The 20984-nt window shown below is 40.5% G+C and overlaps 1 protein-coding gene across 1 annotated transcript in view; it reads right to left on the bottom strand.

Annotated features, from left to right (window-relative positions):
* Nucleotides 1-981: 981 nt before the first annotated feature.
* The window catches only part of LOC126412534 (ubiquitin-like protein 7), a 69110-nt gene continuing 49107 nt past the window's right edge, over nucleotides 982-20984 (bottom strand). Inside the window, exons 7-8 of the mRNA XM_050082177.1 lie at nucleotides 13043-13143; nucleotides 982-1434 (exon numbers count right to left, since the gene is read on the bottom strand). Of these exons, the coding sequence (XP_049938134.1) occupies nucleotides 1228-1434; nucleotides 13043-13143 (308 nt within the window). The 3' untranslated portion in view covers nucleotides 982-1227. The remainder of the gene's footprint in view (nucleotides 1435-13042; nucleotides 13144-20984) is intronic.

Here is a 20984-nt window from a genome sequence, read left to right as displayed (position 1 = left end):
GCCGGAAATGGTTGCAGAAGTGAATGCTTTAGTCTTGGACAACCACAGAACCACCGTGGACGAGATCCACATCGGTTACTGGGTTTAGCATGGGCACCACCCACAAGATAATGCATCAACACTTGAACTTTTGAAAAATCTGTGTGCAGTGGTTTCCTCACCAACTGAGCGCAATACTCGAATGACGCTGTCTTTGAGTCATCTGCAGTGTTATCTGAGGAGGGATAGGTATTTCCGTTGTGAATTGTCACAGGTGATGAAACATGGTGTCACCATTTTGAACCGGAAAGCAAGCGTCAGGGCAGGTAGAGGGAACATGCGACTTCATCACCTCCAAAGAAATCAAAGGCCATGCACACCTGTCCTGTTAAGGTCATGATGTCCTTTTGCTTGTTGAGTTCCTGGAATGGGGAACCACCATCAATGCCCAGCATTATCAAGCCACTTTACCGAACCTTAGATGAGCCGTCATATCGAAACTCCTAAGTATTTTATCCTCCTGCATGATAATGCCCGCCCACACACAGCCAATGCGGTGAAGATGACATTGTAGCAGTTTCGGTGGGAAACACTGGAGCATCAGCCGTACAGTCCCGTCCTTTCACCGTGTGACTTTCATTCACGGACACCAATTCGCAATGGACGACAAAGTGTGTGACTGGGTCCTGGCCTGGGTCCGACAGCAGCCTACTAACTTCTTCGAGGATGCAATCGACTGGCTAGTGTCACAATCAGATAAATGTGCCAACAGTTTTGGCAACAATTTTTGAGTATGTGTACTGTGTATAACTACAGTTTTGAGTTCGTAAAATAGTTACCGTTACTTTACACCAGCGACCGGGTTTCATGTGAATGCCTCTTATATAACACAAAATTAATATCGTAATTGCTGATTAAAACCTGGATATTATTTTTGCAAATTAGTGATACATGGCTGGCTTATTGAATTACATTGAGGGAGTTCTTAAACTTAACAGTAAATTTGGACAAATGTTTTATTCAGAATAGTTCTTACAACAGTAAGTGATGTCAGGTTCACCTTATTAGGCCACCAAATTACTGAATATCTCAGCAACAAAATGAAACTCATCGGAACCTATGTGCAACAAAATACCTAAGTTTGCTAAAACTTGCTTTGTTTCCATGTGGCAGACAATAACATTGTAAACAAAGGACAAGAGATTTAGACCAAGCAGGAATGATGTACAAAATTAAACTATCTTAGTTTCAGGGAGGAGATGAAGATAGTCCCCAGCTGAAGACTAAATTTATTGCTGCCTGCACGTCACCACCTGTGGCTACCAGAGCTTGGCGATTCAGTGCTTCATCTGAGAGTCCCATCTCCTGCATCTGCTGCAGCTGTCTTGACAACCTTCGACGTGAAGGACTTGACTGACCCTCAGTGTCAGATGATTGATCTTCTCCTCCGCCGGCCTGTAGGGAAGTTGATATATGATTTACTGGGTAAAAATCAATAAATATATACTCTAATCTCACTCTGATTAAATGAAGTATCTTATCTTTTCAAAAAAACTAGGTAAATACATTAGCCATATTTAAACAACATGAGATGTGGTAGTAATGCACACAGACTTTTGAAAAAAGTGTCATCTATTATGGAGTACTGAAGTCAGACAAACAGGAGATAAAAAGGGTTTCCACAGAAAGGTGTAAATGAGTGAAGTTGTCTACGCATGTATGGAAGTTAGATTAATAAGCAGACACTCCCAGCAAAACTACTTTAAAGAGACTTGTTAAAATTGGTAAGCATTATATGGACTTACAACACTTTATTCCTTCAGCTGCACTATTTAGAAAACTGGCAGTTTTTTCAAGCTTCTCCCACCTGTGTTCACTGAGCAGTCCCCTTAAGTGTAATCTGCAGAGTATTCATGTAGATGTAGTTGGTTGGCAACATAGTGTATGTAATTATAATGAACTATCACAGCACATATTCTTCAATAAAAGCTTTAGTGTGTGTTTTATTATTTGGAAGAAAGAACAGATTCCGATTACAACACCTTTGTTTATTTTAAAACTAGTAGTAGTCTATCTGAGACTCCTTCAATATTTGAATATGGTTTTTATTTTTATGTTTACAATGTAGCATACATCTGCATTTCCGCTTCGTTCTGTCTGTAGCGAAAAATCCAATAAATGATAATACTGGGTGATATCTGGAAATGGATAGAAATTAATCTGAAAATTGATTAAATCTGTCAAGCCATCAAGGAGGAGTTGCTTTACAATTAGGCAGACAGAAATTTTACATGAATATGGTATTTCACTCTTGTTTTGAGGATACAATTAACCACTGATTAATCTGTGATAAATAGCGTATAATATTGTTCAGTTGTATAAAAAGTTTTAAGCTCACTGATGTGAGCTTTGTGGTCAGTAACTGTTGTAAACAAGATTTTTAGGGTCTGGTCCCAAAAGTCAGTTATTTTGTAACTGACTAGGCAAAACTTTTTGAAGCCCAATGTTCACATAAGCATTTAAGTAATTCTAAATCTTTAGCACACCACCCATGTTCTAATGGCAACTTGCCATCTTTTTACACCATGTTGATAACCCAGAAGTAATACTTTATTGACACTTACTTGTTGCTCAGTATACGTGGACAAGCCCTTGAGCATCTGAATGAACTAGAGGCATGGCAATATGCAGCACTGAGCACTGCACGTTCACCGTGCAAATTGGAGAGAATACAATCATCCACCTTTAAGTATGTGACCCAGAGCATTGTGCACAAAACTGAAACAATGGAAAGTCTTATCCCATGTTTTGGTTCCATTCACCCCGATGTTGTTGTTGTTGTGGTCTTCAGTCCTGAGACTGGTTTGATGCAGCTCTCCATGCTAATCTATCCTGTGCAAGCTCCTTCATCTCCCAGTACCTACTGCAACCTACATCCTTCTGAATCTGCTTAGTGTATTCATCTCTTGGTCTCCCTCTACGATTTTTACCCTCCACACTGCCCTCCAATGCTAAATTTGTGATCCCTTGATGCCTCAGAACATGCCCTACCAACCGGTCCCTTCTTCTTGTCAAGTTGTGCCACAAACTCCTCTTCTCCCCAATTCCATTCAATACCTCCTCATTAGTTACGTGATCTACCCATCTAATCTTCAGCATTCTTCTGTAGCACCACATTTCAAAAGCTTCTATTCTCTTCTTGTCCAAACTATTTATCGTCCATGTTTCACTTCCATACATGGCTACACTCCATACAAATACTTTCTGAAATGACTTCCTGACACGTAAATCTATACTCGATGTTAACAAATTCCTCTTCTTCAGAAACGCTTTCCTTCCCATTGCCAGTCTACATTTTATATCCTCTCTACTTCGACCATCATCAGTTATTTTGTTCCCCAAATAGCAAAACTCCTTTACTACTTTAAGTGTCTCATTTCCTAATCTAATTCCATCAGCATCACCCAACTTAATTCGACTACATTCCATTATCCTCGTTTTACTTTTGTTGATGTTCATCTTATATCCTCCTTTCAAGACACTGTCCATCCCGTTCAACTGCTCTTCCAAGTCCTTTGCTGTCTCTGACAGAATTACAATGTCATCAGCGAATCTCAAAGTTTGTATTTCTTCTCCCTGGATTTTAATACCTACGCCAAATTTTTCTTTTGTTTCCTTTACTGCTTGCACAATATACAGATTGAATAACATCGGGGAGAGGCTACAACCCTGTCTCACTCCCTTCCCACCCACCGCTTCCCTTTCATGCCCCTGGACTCTTATAACTGCCATCTGGTTTCTGTACAAATAGTAAATAGCCTTTCGCTCCCTGTATTTTACCCCTGCCACCTCCAGAATTTGAAAGAGAGTATTCCAGTCAACATTGTCAAAAGCTTTCTCTACGTCTACAAATGCTAGAAACATAGGTTTGCCTTTCCTTAATCTTTCTTCTAAGATAAATCGTAAGGTCAGTATTGCCTCACGTGTTCCAACATTTCTACGGAATCCAAACTGATCTTCCCCGAGGTCGGCTTCTACCAGTTTTTTCATTCGCCTGTAAATAATTCGCGCTAGCATTTTGCAGCTGTGGCTTATTAAACTGGTAGTTCGGTAATATTCACATCTGTCAGCACCTGCTTTCTTTGGGATTGGAATTATTATATTCTTCTTGAAGTCTGAGGGAATTTCGCCTGTCTCGTACATCTTGCTCACCAGATGGTAGAGTTTTGTCAGGACTGGCTCTCCCAAGGCAGTCAGTAGTTCTAATGGAATGTTGTCTACTCCCAGGGTCTTGTTTCGACTCAGGTCTTTCAGTGCTCTGTCAAACTCTTCACGCAGTATCGTATCTCCCATTTCATCTTCATCTACATCCTCTTCCATTTCCATAATATTGTCCTCAACCACATCGGCCTTGTATAGACCCTCTATATACTCCTTCCATCTTTCTGCTTTCCCCTCTTTGCTTAGAACTGGGTTTCCATCTGAGCTCTTGATATTCATACAAGTGGCTCTTTTCTCCAAAGGTCTCTCTAATTTTTCTGTAGGCTGTATCCATCTTACCCCTAGTGAGATAAGCCTCTACATCCTTACATTTGTCCTCTAGCCATGCTTCCTTAGCCATTTTGCACTTCCTGTCGATCTCATTTTTGAGACGTTTGTATTCCTTTTTGCCTGCTCCATTTACTGTATTTTTATATTTTCTCCTTTCATCAATTAAATTCAATATTTCTTCTGTTACCCAAGGATTTCTACTAGCCCTCGTCTTTTTACCTTCTTGATCCTCTGCTGCCTTCACTGCTTCATCCCTCAGAGCTACCAATTCGTCTTCTACTGTATTTCTTTCCCCCATTCCTGTCAATTGTTCCCTTATGCTCTCCCTGAAACTCTGTACAACCTCTGGTTTAGTCAGTTCATCCAGGTCCCATCTCCTTAAATTCTCACCTTTTCGCAATTTCTTCAGTTTTAATCTACAGTTCATAACCAATAGATTGTGGTCAGAGTCCACATCTACCCCTGGAAATGTCCTACAATTTAAAACCTGGTTCCTGAATCTCTGTCTTACCATTATATAATCTATCTGATACCTTTTCGTATCTCCAGGATTCTTCCATGTATATAACCTTCTTTTATGATTCTTGAACCAAGTGTTAGCTATGATTAAGTTATGCTCTGTGCAAAATTCTACCAGATGGCTTCCTCTTTCATTTCTTAGCTCCAATCCATATTCACCTACTATGTTTCCTTCTCTCCCTTTTCCTTCTGTCGAATTCCAGTCACCCATGACTATTAAATTTTCGTTTCCCTTCACTACCTAAATAATTTCTTTTATCTCATCATACATTTCTTCAATTTCTTCGTCATCTGCAGAGCTAGTTGGCATATAAACTTGTACTACTGAAGTAGGCATGGGCTTTGTGTCTATCTTGGCCACTATAATACATTCACTGCGCTGCTTGTAGTAGCTTACCCGAACTCCAATTTTTTTATTCATTATTAAACCTACTCCTGCATTACCACTATTTGATTTTGTATTTATAACACTGTATTCACCTGACCAGAAGTCTTGTTCCTCCTGCCACCGAACTTCGCAAATTCCCACTCTATCTAACTTTAACCTATCCATTTCCCTTTTTAAATTTTCTGACCTACCTGTCCGATTAAGGGATCTGACATTCCACGCTCCGATCTGTAGAATGCCAGTTTTCTTTCTCTTGATAACGACGTCCTCCTGAGTAGTCCCCGCCCGGAGATCCGAATGGGGGACTATTTTACCTCCGGAATATTTTACCCAAGAGGACGCCATCATCATTTAACCATACAGTAAAGCTGCATGCCCTCGGGAAAAATTACGGTTGTAGTTTCCCCTTGCTTTTAGCCGTTCACAGTACCACAACAGCAAGGCCGATCTGGTTAGTGTTACAAGGCCAGATCAGTCAATCATCCAGACTGTTGCCCCTGCAACTACTGAAATGGCTGCTGCCCCTCTTCAGGAACCACATGTTTGTCTGGCTTCTCAACAGATACCCCTCCGTTGTGTTTGCACCTACGGTACGGCTATCTGTATCTGAGAATACAATCATCCACCTTTAAGTATGTGACCCAGAGCATTGTGCACAAAACTGAAACAATGGAAAGTCTTATACCATGTTTTGGTTCCATTCACCCCATCAGCAAATATTATCAGACATCCAGAATATCATCTGGAGCTGTCACATCAAGGAATCTGATGGGACACGCTTGTCAATCAGTTTCGCAATTGTGAAATAAGTGTTGCCATGGCTGCAGCAGTGTGAGTTTGGGTCTCTGTATGGTTGTGTGTGTCCTTTCTCCCAAAAAAAAGAGCCGATGCTCAAAAGCTAGTGAATACCATTTTCTGTTATGTGTGTCTATAGACCACACATCAGTCTGCTACAGGTGAGAGGATGCCTTTCTCTTATTTTATTAATTGTTCCATTTATTGCAATGAAACAACAGTGAAATACTTAAAGCAACACATGCAACTTTTCACTCATCTGTATACAACATTCTGAAAATAGCATGTCTAAGTCAAGTTATTCCACGAAAGTATTAAGTTCTTTGTTTACCTCATTTTTCTCTGACATATGTTTTTTACTGAGATATACTAGGAAAGTAAATGAGCAGTGTATAATTATTTTTTACATTATTAATTTAACTTGTTCAAAGTATGTACAACATAAGAGAACTATATGTCAGGTTTAATATAATGAAAGGCTGCATTTGTTGAGACACTGTCCACATACTCAGGAGGATGGAGCCCTAGTATCTGTCCAGCCATCATGATTTAGGTTTTTCATAGTTTTCCTAAATAATTTCAGAAAGTTGTTGGGATGGCTCCTCTAACATGGCTACAGCTGACCACACGTCCTCCACTCTCCTCATTAAACACATGTGCAAATTTGAATGGCTGTATATAAATGGCTTATGTTTTCTTTTTTTATGTTGACACATCCTGTATTATTGTGAAACTATCCTTACAAAAATAAATTACCAATACCAAGTTAAAGTGTGTTGAAACAGCCAATGACACGTATCAAATTGCCTGCAAGACATTGAGGTATGTCCTGTTGTTTTCTCTGAACAGTATTCCCATTTTTGTGTGTGTTGATTCGAGTTGTGCAAACTATCACTCTGTATATTATTTTGTAATATTTTACAGTAACTGTTGACAAACAAGAGAATATCTTTGCACTGAGAGTTGTGATAGCACCAAAAGTGTCAATGAACAATGTAACTGAATAGAGCAGACCACTTAGAATAGATGGAAATGGTCTGATCATTTCAAGTGATAGGTGTGGGAGAAAGTGATCTGGTGCTTTACTCTTACTGGAACATACAGGTTCTTGAAGTTTTACAAGAAACATTTGTGTGATATGCAACTCATTTCCTATAACACTTCCCACTAGAGTGAAATGACCATCTTTGTGACACTCTTGATGGTCTAAGTTCTGCTTGTGGATAAGTCCCCAGTTCAATTATAATACTGGTCTGATATTTCATAATCCCTTACTTTGTCCACTAGCTGCAGTGCAGAACTGCATCGAGTGCCTCTTGGAAGTCAAAAGTGCACAGTATCAACCTGGTCATCATTATCTACTTCCTTCTCATTCTCATAGGTAGAGTTTCGCAGGACTATTTGGGCCAATTCCATGTTGATACCCACAGAGATATATAGAAAATATAGGCAAATGTGAAATGGAGGTGGTGTATTTGTCACAGTAGACAAGAAACTCAAATCCACCAAAAAGAAACTGCAGATGCATATGAGATTGTCTTGGCAAGACACAGTATCAGGGCTGTGCATAAAATGATAATTGCTGTCACTCACCAGACTCATCTTCTGATGTAACCAAAAACTTCAGAGAAACATCAGTTCACTTGTACGTAAGCTCCCTAACTGTACGTAATCATCAGTGGCAACTTTAATCATCAACAAATAATTATGAAAATTATAGCTTTGTTAGGGGTGGGCATGATAAGACATCCTGCAAAACATTATTAAATGCCTTCTTTGAAAACTACCTGGAACAGACAGAAACCCAATTCGTAATGAGCAACAAATAAACCTGGCTTCTTTGAGGATGTCTACATCAAAATGCCATGATGCGGTTGTATCAACAAAGTACAAGGACAACTGAAACAAACAGAAACATATAATTACATGCTCAGTGAACCAGATTAAAAATCTGGTATTGTCATACCTAAATTATTAAAATTTATACACTATAAAAAAATTATATAAATATAAATTATTAAGAAATATTTAAAAATTATAAAACAATAGTTGAGCATGCACTGGGCAACTATGTACACAATAGAACAGTTCATAATGGGAGGGAACCTCCGTGGTACACAGTCATTGTAAAAATACTTCTAAAGAAACCGAGATTATTGCCTAATAGGTGTAAAACAGAGTGTATGGCTACAGATAGGGAGATGTTGAATGAAACGCATCTAGCTGTCAAGAGAGCAATGCGTGATGCCTTTAATGACTACCATAGCAAAATATTTTCAAACAACATTTCACAAAATTCAAAGAAATTTCCGTTGTATGTAAAGGATGTCAGTGGTACCAAAGATACTGTCCAGCCCCTAGCAAATAAGACAGGAACTGAAATTGAGGGTACCAAAGCAAAAGCTGAAATGCTTAACTCCATTTTCAAATGCTCCTTTACTAAGGAAAATCCAAGAGAATTGCCCCAATTTAATTCTCAAACCACAAAAAAGATGAATGAAGTAAGTATTAGTATCAGTGGAATAAAAACTGAAATAATTAAAACTGAACAAAGCCCTAGGGTCCAATGGAATCCCTATCAGCCTACACCTAATTCCAGCTGAGTTTGCTTCGCTGTTAGCTATAAGCTATTGTAGAACCCTTGAACAAAAAACTGTGCCCAGTAACTGGAAGGAAGCACAAGAACACCTGTCTGCAAGGAACGTAGCAGAAGTTGGCCATAAAACTACCATCCAATATCCTTGACATTCGTTTCTTATAGATCTTAGAAAATATTCTTAGCTCAAAAACAATGAGGTATCTCGAACAGATTGACCTCTGCAATGCCAGCCAGCATGGATTTCAAAAACAGACCATATGAAACACAACTTGACTTTTCTCACTTGACATCCTGATAGTCATAGATCAAGGCAGTCACGTAGATACAGTATACCTCAATTTCCAAAAAAATTTAATTTAGTACCACACCTATGTCTATTACCAAAGTATGATCATATGAGGTATCAGATTAAATAGATGACTGGATTGAGGATTTCTTGGTACGGGGGACACAGCATGTCATCTTGGCTGGAGAGCCATCAACAGATGTAGAAGTAATTCCGCGTGTACCTTAGGGAAGCGTTTGTATCCCTTGCTGATTCTTGTTGTATATTAATGATCTTGTGGGCAGTATTAATAGTAACCTCAAACTCTTTGCAGATGTTGTAGCTATCTATGGTGGAGTACTGCATGAAACAAGCTACATAAATATTCAATGAAAATAATCAATTTCTGACAATATAATATCATTGGGTAGATAAAAAAAATCTGCTCACCAAGTCCCCCCCCCCCCCCACCCGCCCCCACACCCTCCCCCCCACACACAAAAGGTTTAATTTATGCAAGCTTTCAGAGCCAGAGGATTCTTCTTCTGGCAGAGCAGTTGGAGGAGGAGGAAAAGTGGTGAAGGAAAACACACACACACACACACAAAAGATTTAATTTATGCAAGCTTTCAGAGCCAGAGGATCCTTCTTTTGGCAGAGCAGGTGGAGGAGGAGGAAAAGGGGGTGAAGGAAAAGGACTGGAGAGGTTTAGGGTAATAGGTACAGTTTAGAAACACCATCCAGAACCCCAGGTCAGGGGAGGCTTACCAGATGGAATGAGGAAAGACTGACTGTTGGGGGACTACATCGGAAAAGATTTGAAAGCCTGAGAGCTTAAAGGTGGAAGAAAGAGTAATATGGAAGACAAAGATTACTGCTAAAACATTGTGTGTGGGTTAATAAGAGTGAAAAGCAACATGTCCTCGGTTCTCACCACCAACCCTGCCTTAAATTATGTTAATTCCTTCTGTCTCGTCATTTCTTCACAGCAACTACTCCTTTCCTCATTCCATTTTACTTTTCTACATCTTTCATTTTCTGACTTTTCTATTTTTTGCTGTTCCCTCTCCCACCTGTTATGTACAAAGCACTTAGCTTGACACTCTTATTAACTCGTGCACGATGTTTCAGCAATAATCTCTGTCTCATATATTACCCTGTCTTCCATCTTTAAAATCTCAGGTTTTCAGATCTCGTCTGGTGCAGTCTCCAACAATCAATCTTTCCTTCTCATCCTGTACAGTAAGTCTCCCTGACTCGGGGTTCTGGCTGACTTTTCTGAACTGTATCCTTTTTTCTAAATCTCTCCAGTCCATTTCCTTCACCCCTCTTCCTTACCCTTCAACTCTCCTGCTGGAAGCAGGAACCACTGGCTCCACAACCTTGCATAAGTTAAATCTGTGTGTGCGCGTTCTCCTGCTTGGTGAGAAGATTTTTTTTTTATCCATCCAATTACATTTTAGTACACAAATAGTCAGTCAGATCTTGATAAGGTTTTAAAGTGGTTCAGAGACTGGCAACTTGATTTAAATGTTCAGAAATATAAAATAGTGCACTTCACAAAATGAAAAATTGTAGTATACTTTGACTTTAATATCAATGAATCACTGTTGGAATCGGCCAACACATGCAAATACCTGGGTGTATCACTTTGTAGGGATGAAATGGAATGATCGCATAGGCTCAGTTGTGGGTAAAGCAGGTGGTGGACTTCAGTTCATTGGTAGAATGCTGGGAAGTACAATCAGTACACAGAAGAGATCAAGAACTGGGTTTAAATGATGACTCTAGAAATCTACTACAACCCCCTGCCTATTGGTCACATAGGGACCGTGAGATAAAGATTAGAATAATTATGGGATTAAAACAATCATTCTTCCTGCACTCCATACATGAATGTAATGGGAAGAAACCCTAATAACTGGTGCAATGGGATGTACCCTTAACCATGCAGTTCACATTGGTTTGCAGAGTACAGATGTAGAAGCAGAGTCTAAAGATTCCAGTTGCGACTCCGTAATACTATATTCATAGGATACTATGTTTCTTGTTTTGTGAAGTGCACAATTTTATGTTTATGAAAATTTAAAGCGAGGTGCCAATCACTGCACCACTGAAATCTTATCAAGATTTGACAATATTTGTACAGCCTCACTCAGACTGCATTTCATGTGCAAAAAGTCTGAGGTTAGTATTAATATTGTCCACAAGATCATTAATGTATAACGTGAACCAGCAAGGGATCCAAAATGCTTCCCTAAGGTACACACGAAATTACTTCTACATCTGTTGACTCTCCAGCTCAGATAGGATGCTGTGTTCTCCCTACCATGAAATCCTCAATCCAGCCATATATTTCATCTGATATCCCATATGATAATACTTTGATAATAGGCATAGGTGTGGTACTGAGTTAAATGCTTTTTGGAAATCAAGGTATACAGCATCTACCTGACTGCCTTGATCTATGACTATCAGTATGTCAAGTGAGAAAAGTCAAGTTGGGTTTCACACGATTTGTTTTCGAAATCCATGCTGGTTGGTGTAGCAGAGGTCAATCTGTTTGAGATACCCCATTTTTTTTTAGCTAAGAGTATGTTCTAAGATCTATAACAAACAGATGTCAAGGGTACTGAACAGTAGTTTTGTGGCTCACTTCTACTACTTTTCTTGCACACAGGTGTTCTTGTGTTCTTGAGCTTCCTTCTTGTTATTAGGCACAGCTTTTTGTTCGAGGGTTCTATAACAGCTTATAGCTAACAGAGAAGCAAACTCAGCCAGAAATTTGGTGTAGGCTGTATGGATTCCACTGGACGCTAGGGCTTTGTTCAGTTTTAATTATTTCAGTTTTCTTTTAACGCCACTGACACTGATACTTACTTCATTAATCTTTTTGGTGGCATGAGGATTACATTGGGGCAATGATCCTGGATTTTCCTTTGTAAAGCAACGTTTGATAACAGGGTTAAGCATTTCAGATTTTACTTTACTACTCTCAACTTCAGTTCCAGTCTCTGCCATGAGAGTGCCACTAACAGCCATCACATGTCACCACAATTTCTTTCGAATTTAAAGGCTTCATACATTTCTCTGTTGACCGCCAAATACGTTTCATCCAGCACCTCTCTAACTATAGCCCTACAATTTGTTTTGCATCTAATATGAAATAGTCTGTTTCTTAAGGAGCTTCTATACAGAAACTGTATACCATGGGCAATCTCTCCCATTATGAACTGTCCTACTGGGTACATTTCTATCCAGTGCATGGTCAACTATTCTTTTAAACTTGAGCCATAAGTACCTGTCCTGACCTAGGGGTTTCAAGTTCCTCATTGAGGTATGACATATATTGTTTCTTTGTCTAGTTTGCTGAACATATAAATCTGTCTTCTTGTTTTAGATGCTCTTTGTATTTTGGTATTTACAGTTTCTGTAACTGCCTCATGGTCACTGATACCAGTTTCGAAGTGGACTTCCTCAAAAAGGTCAGGTGTAACTGTTGCCATTAGAGAGGCATATAGATAGCCTTTTTTCGTTGCTCTATTTTCGAATGAAACAGAAAAGAAAATGACTAGTAGTGGTACAGGATATCCTCTACCACACACCACATGGTGCCTTGTGGAGTATGTAGGCACATGATGCTGTAATACATTTCCATCATGGGTGGGGTTCTGAAATATCTGTTCTAAGTAGTTTTCAAGGACAGCATTTAGTAATGCTTCGCAAGCTCTCTTGTCACACCCATCACTTATTTTGTTACATGACACTGTTTTTTATTTTTATCTGTTATGTTTGATTATTGCTGTTGATTTTAATTAAGATCAAGACATTTAGTGTCTACTTGTGAGTCATCCATACAACACATGCAACTCATATTAATACTGAGTCCATTAGCACTCTCTGAACAATATGTAATACATAACTGCCGCAATATTTATCTACTTACACTCGCTATTGCTTGTTGCATGGCTTGATTGAACAGCTCTGGTGTAATGAGTCCACTCGTTGAGCCAGAACCTGAAGGTTGCGGTGAACTTGACATAAATCCTGAAGGGAAAGAAGTGGAAAAACACTATTACAAAATACAAAGATGTTTGACAGACTTCTTATGAAATGCTTTTGGTGCAGTTCCTCAGTTTGCTTAATGACACAGCTGATGTATGCTGGTTTAACTTCTGCAAGGATTTTATTTATTCTGATATATTAGCCTACTGGTGTGAGTGACTTCTTACTTTCTCTCCACCCTCCACAACATAATCCACTCCTTTTACCTGTCCTGCTTTTTCCTCTATGTCAATTTGATCTGAATATTTACCTTGCTTTGGACATAACAGATAATAAATGAGTACACATTATCTTCCACAGTTCCGATAGTCACTCAATTTCATGAGTCTCCAAAAAAAAGCTTTCGGTCAACACAGCCTTTGTCAAAAATAGACAGACAGACAGACACACACACACACACACACACACACACACACACACACAAAAACTGCAGTATCAGGCAGCTGAAGCTACACTGCGAGCAGCAGAAGCAGTGCATGATGGGAGAGATAACTGGGTGTGGGTAGGAGGAGACTGGGGCAGGGTGAGGAAGGGATAGCAAGGTAGGGGTGGGAGTGAAGGACAGTGATGTGCTATTGGAGAGCGTGCAGGGAGGAAGTGGAGAGAGAGAGGGTAGGGCAGCTAGGTGCAATCGGGAGGTTAGACGGAGGGCAAGGGAGAGGCGGGGGGAGGTAGTGAAAAGGACAGAAGTAAAAAGACTAGGTGCCTTGGTGGAATAGAGGGCTGTGTAAGGTGGGTAAGGGAACAGGGAAGGGGCTGGATGAGTGAGGACAATGACTTATGAAGGTTGAGGCCAGGAGGGTTATGGGAACATAGGATATATATTGCAGGGAGAGTTCCCATCTGCGCAATTCAGAAAAGCTGGTGTTGGTGGGAAGAATCCATATGGCACTGGCTGTAAAGCAGTCACTGAAATGAAGAATGTTGTGATGAGTGGTACCCTCAGCAACAGGATGGTCCAGTTGTTTCTTTGCCACAGTTTGTCGGTGGCCATTCACGCGAACAGACAGCTTGTTGGTTTTCAAGCCCACACAGAATGTAGCACAGTGGTTGCAGCTTAGCTTGTGGGTCACATGATTGGTTTCACAGGTAGCCTTGTCTCTGATGGGATAGTTGATGTTTGTGACTGGACTGGAGTAGGTGGTGGTGGGAGGATGTATGGGACACGTTAGATCCATTTCTATTACAGGGATTTGAGCCATGAGGTAAGGGTTATGAGCAGGGGTTGTGTAGGAATGGACTAGTATACTGTGTAGGTTTGGTGGACGGTGGAATACCACTGTGGGAGGGGTGGGGAGGATAGTGGGCAGGACATTTCTCATTTCGGGCCACAACGAGAGGTAGCTGAAACCCTGTCGAAGAATGTAATACAGTTGCTCCTGTTCTGGGTGGTACTGAGTTATGAGGGGAATGCTCATCAGTGGCCGGACAGTGAGACTTTGGAAGATGGTGAGAGACTGGAAAGATAAGGCACGGGAGATTTGTTTTTGTACAAGGTTGGGAGGATAATTACAGTCTGTGAAGGCCTCAGTGATACCCTTGGTATATTTTAAGAGGAACCACTTGTCACAGCAGATGTGGCACCCCTGGGTGGCTACACTGCATGGAAGGGACTTCTTGGTACAGAACGGGTGGCAGCTGTCAAAGTGGAGGTATTGCTGGTGGTTAGTAGGTTTGACATGGACAGTGGAACTGATGTAACCATCTTTGAGGTGAAGATCAACATCCAGGAGGTGGCTTGTTGGGTTGAGTAGGACCAGGTGAAGCAAATGGGAGAGAAGTTGTTGAGGTTCTGGAGGAATGTGGATAGGGTGTCCTCACCCTTCCCCTCCCCCCCCCCCCCCTCCCATTCAGCCCCTTCACTGTTCCCTTTCCTGCACTATACAGCCCTCTATTCCACCAACGCACCCAGTCTTTTTACTTCTGTCCTTTTCACTATCTCCCCCTCTCCCCTGCCCTCTGTCTAACATCCCAATTGCACCTAGCTGCCCTACCCTCTTTCCACCTCCTCCCTGCGCACTCCGTAGCAGCAGTTCAGTTCATTATCCCCCACCCCCAACCCTGCTATCTGTCCCCCTCCTCATCACATCCGCCTCCTATCCCCATCCAGCTGCCTCTCCCATCATGCACTGCTGCTCGCAGTGTGGCTTCAGCTGCTAGAGACTGCAGTCACGTGTGTGTGTGTGTGTGTGTGTGTGTGTGGTGGAGGGTCTATTCTTGACAAAGACCACCTTGGCTGAAAGCTTATTTTGTGACAGTCTTTTTGTTGTGCCTACCTGTAACTCAGCACCTCGTTTTCATAATATTGTTACCTTCCATCCTGGATTTTTCATTGTTTAATTTTGTGAATCTCTTATTTTCTTTACAACCAATTCTAATTCTGTAGTAAGCAGCATCTCCATTACATGGAAAAACAATTAAAAATCTTTTTTACCTTCAACTATAAAGAGAGATTACAAGAACTCAGCAAGAGAGTTCTCACAGCCTCTGTCACCTCAATTCTCCAATTTCCTACCTACACGTGGTGCCCCTGTTAAGCCGAGCAACTCAGCGGAAGGTTGGGTAACCAACCCCAGTGGGAAACTGAGTCGGTGAGCAGATAGGAGTTGGAGGACAGTGGAAGGCAAGGGGAAACCACCACTGAACTATCCCAAGAAAACCCCATGGCTTCGCTCAACTCAAAATGTTCCGGAGTTTCAAGTTCCCCGATCGGATCTCCGGGGGGAACCAGGTTGAGAGGAGCTTCACGAAGAGTAAGAGGGTGCAAAGAGAAGCACTGCATAGGAACATGGAATGTAAGATCCATGTATCAAGGAAAACTAGACATAGTGAAAAGAGAAATGGAGGAAATTAATATCGACATATTGGGAATAAGTGAAATGAGGTGGACTGGCATGGGAGAATTTGCTTCGGATGGCCATATGGTGTATTATTCTGGGCACGATAACAACAGAAGTAATGGAGTAGCCTTCATAGTTAGTGATAAAGTGAGAAAAGCTGTGATGGGATGCAAATATAAAAATGATAGAATGATGTCCATCAGACTTCAAGGTCAGCCCCTCAACATCACAGTAATTCAAGTTTATGCACCAACAACCGATGCTGAAAAGGAAATTATTGACCAGTTCTATGGAGATTTACAAGAATTACTACTGTCAACACCAAAAAAGGATATCGTCTTCATAGTTGGAGATTGGAATGCAAAAGTGGGAAATGAAGCTGTAGAAGGTATAACAGGGAAATATGGTCTTGGTACAACAAATGAAGCTGGACAGAGACACCTAGAATTCTGCCAAGAAAATTCATTGATAATTACTAATACACTGTTTCAACTACCAAAACGACGCCTATATACCTGGTCTTCGCCAGATGGCCAACACCGGAACCAAATTGATTACATACTTTGTAATCAGAGGTGGAAGAGCGCGGTTCAGTCAGCTACAACAAGACCTGGGGCTGACTGCGGATCAGATCATGAGCTCCCGATTGCAAAATTTCGGCTGAAACTTCAGAATGTAGCAAAAAGTATCCCAACTTGCAGATACAACCTTAACTCTATACCCTCCGACTATGCTGTAGAGGTACAAAACAGATTTAATGTATTACAGCTGGAGGACAAAAGCTCGCAAGAGATGTGGACAGAAGTAGCTAATACTGTCGAGGAGGCCGCAGAGAAACACATTCCCAAGAAAAGGAACAGTAAGAAGGCTAGATGGCTATCAGTTGAGGCACTGCAAGTTGCAGAAGAACGAAGGAAAGCAAAAATCAAGGGAGATAGATCAGCTATGTTTGAATTAAATAAAGATTTTCAGAAATTAGCTAGAAGAGATAAAAATATATTCTTTAATGAACAGTGCAAGGAAGTTGAAGATAGTAACGTAATGGGGAAGACAAGAGATCTTTATAAGAAAATTAGAGAAATTAAAGGAAAATTCCAGGCAAAAATTGGAATGATAAAAGATAGAAATGGGAAAGATCTGAGTGAAGCAGACGATGTTAAGGAAAGATGGGGCAGAATATGTAGAAGACCTATACAAGAAAGAACTGCATCATGACAGGGCTCCTACTGCTGATGTTAATGTTAATTTAGAACTAGAGCCAGATATTTTGGAGAGCGAAATCCAGTGGGCCCTCGAAAATATGGCTGATAACAAAACTAGTGGACATGATGAAATACCAGCAGAATTGTTTAAAGTCACTGGAAAGGATGCAGTGAAAGTGCTGCACTCAATATGTCAAAAAATATGGATCACGCAGCAGTGGCCAGAAGACTGGAAAAGATCAGTATTCATCCCCATTCCAAAGAAGAAAAGTTCTAAAGAATGCTCAGATTACCGAACAATCGCACTTATTTCACATGCTAGCAAAGTTATGTTGAAAATCTTAAAAAATAGACTTCGCCAATATCTAGATCGAGAGCCGCCAGAAGAACAAGCTGGATTTAGGAAAGGAAGAGGAACTAGAGATCAAATTGCTAACATTCGGTGGATTATGGAAAAAGCGAGAGAATTCCAGAAAGATGTGTACCTCTGCTTTATTGACTACGCCAAAGCCTTTGACTGCGTCGATCACAACAAATTATGGAACGTACTGAAAAACATGGGTGTACCAGATCACCTCATTCATCTGATATGGAGTTTATACCTTGACCAAGAAGCCACGGTGAGAACTGTGTACGGAACAACGAAATGGATAAAGATTCAGAAAGGGGTCCGGCAAGGCTGCATACTGTCACCGTACTTATTCAATCTGTATGCAGAACATGTCATGAGGAATGCGAGGCTAGATGAAGGAGAAACAGGAATAACAATAGCTGGGATAAATGTAAACAACCTCAGGTACGCGGATGATACGATCCTGTTGGCAGAAAGTGAAGAAGAATTGAGAACACTCTTACTGAAGGTGAAAGACGAAAGTGAAAAGGCTGGTCTTATGCTGAATGTGAAGAAAACGAAAATTATGGCAACTACACCTACCAATTCATGGGATATAGCAGGAGAATCCATGGAGGTAGTGACCACATTCAGTTATCTCGGTTCCCAGATCTCTGCTGACGGTGACTGCAGCCATGAAATCCGGAGACGCCTGTTGCTCGGTAGACAGGCGATGTCAAACCTTGACAAGGTTATAAGGTCCAGAGATATAACACTAGCAACAGAGATCCGTATTGTGAGGGCTATGGTCTTTCCAGTTGTGATGTATGGATGTGAGACCTGGACCATTAGAAAGGCTGAACGGCGAAGAATTGACTCCTTCGAATTGTGGTGTTGGAGGAAACTTCTTAGAGTTCCATGGACGGCAAAGAGAACCAACAGATCAATATTGGAGCAAATTAAACCAGATTTCTCCCTGGAAGGTCTAATCTTAAAACAAAAGCTGACCTACTTTGGACACACAATGCAAAGGCATGCCTCGCTGGAAAAAACATTAATGCTGGGGAAGATTGAAGGAACTAGAAGAAGAGGACGTCAGAGGATGAGATGGATCGATGGCATCACAGAAGCAATGTGTTCCAACCTGGAAGGTCTACGGGAGAAAGTGCAAGACAGGAAAAAGTGGCGTGATTTGGTTCATGGGGTCACAAAGAGTCGGAACCGACTAAACGAATAGAGAGAGATAAAGAGAGTGACATGGGAACATTATTGTATGATGACAATTTGCCACGTGTTTCAATCCCTGTTCTCTAACATTTCTAATTTCCTTTGTTTTTCTCTGTCAATGAAACATATTATTAATCTGCCGTTTAAACAATAGTTTCTACTGACAACAGTACACTGACTTCAGTATGGAGTTTTCTGTCAACAATCAAACAGTTCAAAAATAACAATAACATTTACAAATATTAGAAGAAGAAATGACTTACACTGTCCCTCTCTTGATCTTAGTGTGGAACAAGAAGAAATGCAGAACTGGGACACAAAAACCTTGGACCCCCCCCCCCCCCCCCCCCCCTATACAGTGATGTAAACAATTCAATAGATATTTTAATTAATTTCAAACACAAACTGAAATAATACCTGCTTCACAACTCCTGCTATTCCACAGAATAATGAATGTGTATTATTATTATTATTGTGTGTGTGTGTGTGTGTGTGTGTGTGTGTGTGTGTGTGTGTGTGTGTGTGTGTGTGTGTGGGCGCGCCTTTTTGCCAAATACATAATTCACTGAAAAAATGTATTTTAATTCAGTACATACAGTGAGAGGTTGCAGTTATGACATACGGAACATGCAAAGAATGAAACTAAACTGTATGTGACAAGTTAAAACTATTTATTCAACAGACCTAGATTTGACAAATGATGTTTGCCTTTCATATGTCGTGGATGGGCAGTTAAGCTATAAAAAAAGATCTTTTCCCACACCAACTCAAAGCTTCAATGTATCACAAGCCTCCCTCCTTTTACTTCCAAGTTCTGCAGAGATGCTCTAATAACTCTGTTACAAGACATAAGACGTAATCGGGTTTTTTTGTTTACCCACAGCCTCTGGGTCATTCCAGAGAATTAATTACTTTACTTTATCTGTGACAATTTATGTGACAAGTTAAAACTAGGCACTGAATGGGGATTTGAACCCAGTTACCTCCTTTTTGTGAGCAATGTGCTACCATTTATGTCATAAGAGGAAGAGCTTGTGACAAATTCATGCTTTGAGTTAGTGTTGGCAATGTGTTTAGGTGGCACTATTGGTAGTGCATTGCTTACAGAAGGGAGGGACATGGGTTCAAATTCCAGTCCAGCTCGAAGTTTTAACTTTTCACTTACAACCATTACAACAAATAATTCCTGTAATTTTTACCTGTTTCGTCACTATTCCTTCAGTTTTTATGTATTCAAACGGTGAAGGTTTTGCAGTTCCACAAATGTTATGAAGATATGTTTTCCTTAATAATTCTTATCTTCACTACTGTTCTCAACCTTTCAATATTTTCTGGAGCTGGATGGATCATTGTATAGTAACTTGTTCATTTTATACCTAGTGTGTAGACAGTAAACTTGTCATGAAAACATTATAATGTTTATTTGATGGCCCCTGACTTGGCACTGATTGGGATAGCTGCCTTTCTTGAAACATAATTTCGTATTTATTTCAAGATTTTGACTGATTAACTTTCTAGCTATTAAACTTCTCACCAACTGTAACAGCTCACAAGATAAAAGAGTTATCTCATTTCAGCTCAAATCCTCATCTCTAGTCACATCTCTCTCTTCTCTTCGACTGTTTTTCTGCACAGCATAAGTCCTTGGGATAAATGCCAACAATATCTAAGGCCTCCTGAAAGAATTCATCCTGGAAACAATCGCACTAGTGTCACTAGGTATGCAGTAGAACTTCTGTGACATTTGGAATGTAGAAGAGTGTTACTGGCAGAAGTGAAGGTGAGGGCAGATCATGAGTTGTGCTTACATAACTCAGTCAATTGAGCACCTGTCCACTAACGACAATGTTCACAGGTTTGAGTCCCAGTCCAGTACACTCTTAATCTGCCAGGAAGTTTCAGTAACTAAGGAGTTATTTGTAGTGTTCACTTTACAGTTTGGTGGTCCCTACCAGTCAGTTTCTTAGGTTTGCCATAGCACTAACTGGGCTCACCACTCCCGTAACATTTTCGCTGTCCAACAACATGACAAAGTAGACCTGGGAATATAAACTACACTAACATAAAACATTCCTAACATGGCAGTGAAAGACTGTGTTTCATGGCTGAAAAATATACTCTTTAGATTGATGCACTTTGAAAGTTTATCCAGGGAATCAATTCTGTCCATGAAGAGGAAGTCTGCAAGTTCTGCAAAATACACATCTACGGATAACATCACCT

Source organism: Schistocerca serialis, chromosome 7 (genome assembly GCF_023864345.2).
Source record: "Schistocerca serialis cubense isolate TAMUIC-IGC-003099 chromosome 7, iqSchSeri2.2, whole genome shotgun sequence".
Taxonomy (NCBI): domain Eukaryota; kingdom Metazoa; phylum Arthropoda; class Insecta; order Orthoptera; family Acrididae; genus Schistocerca; species Schistocerca serialis.
This window is presented reverse-complemented; position numbering and strand designations above follow the sequence as displayed.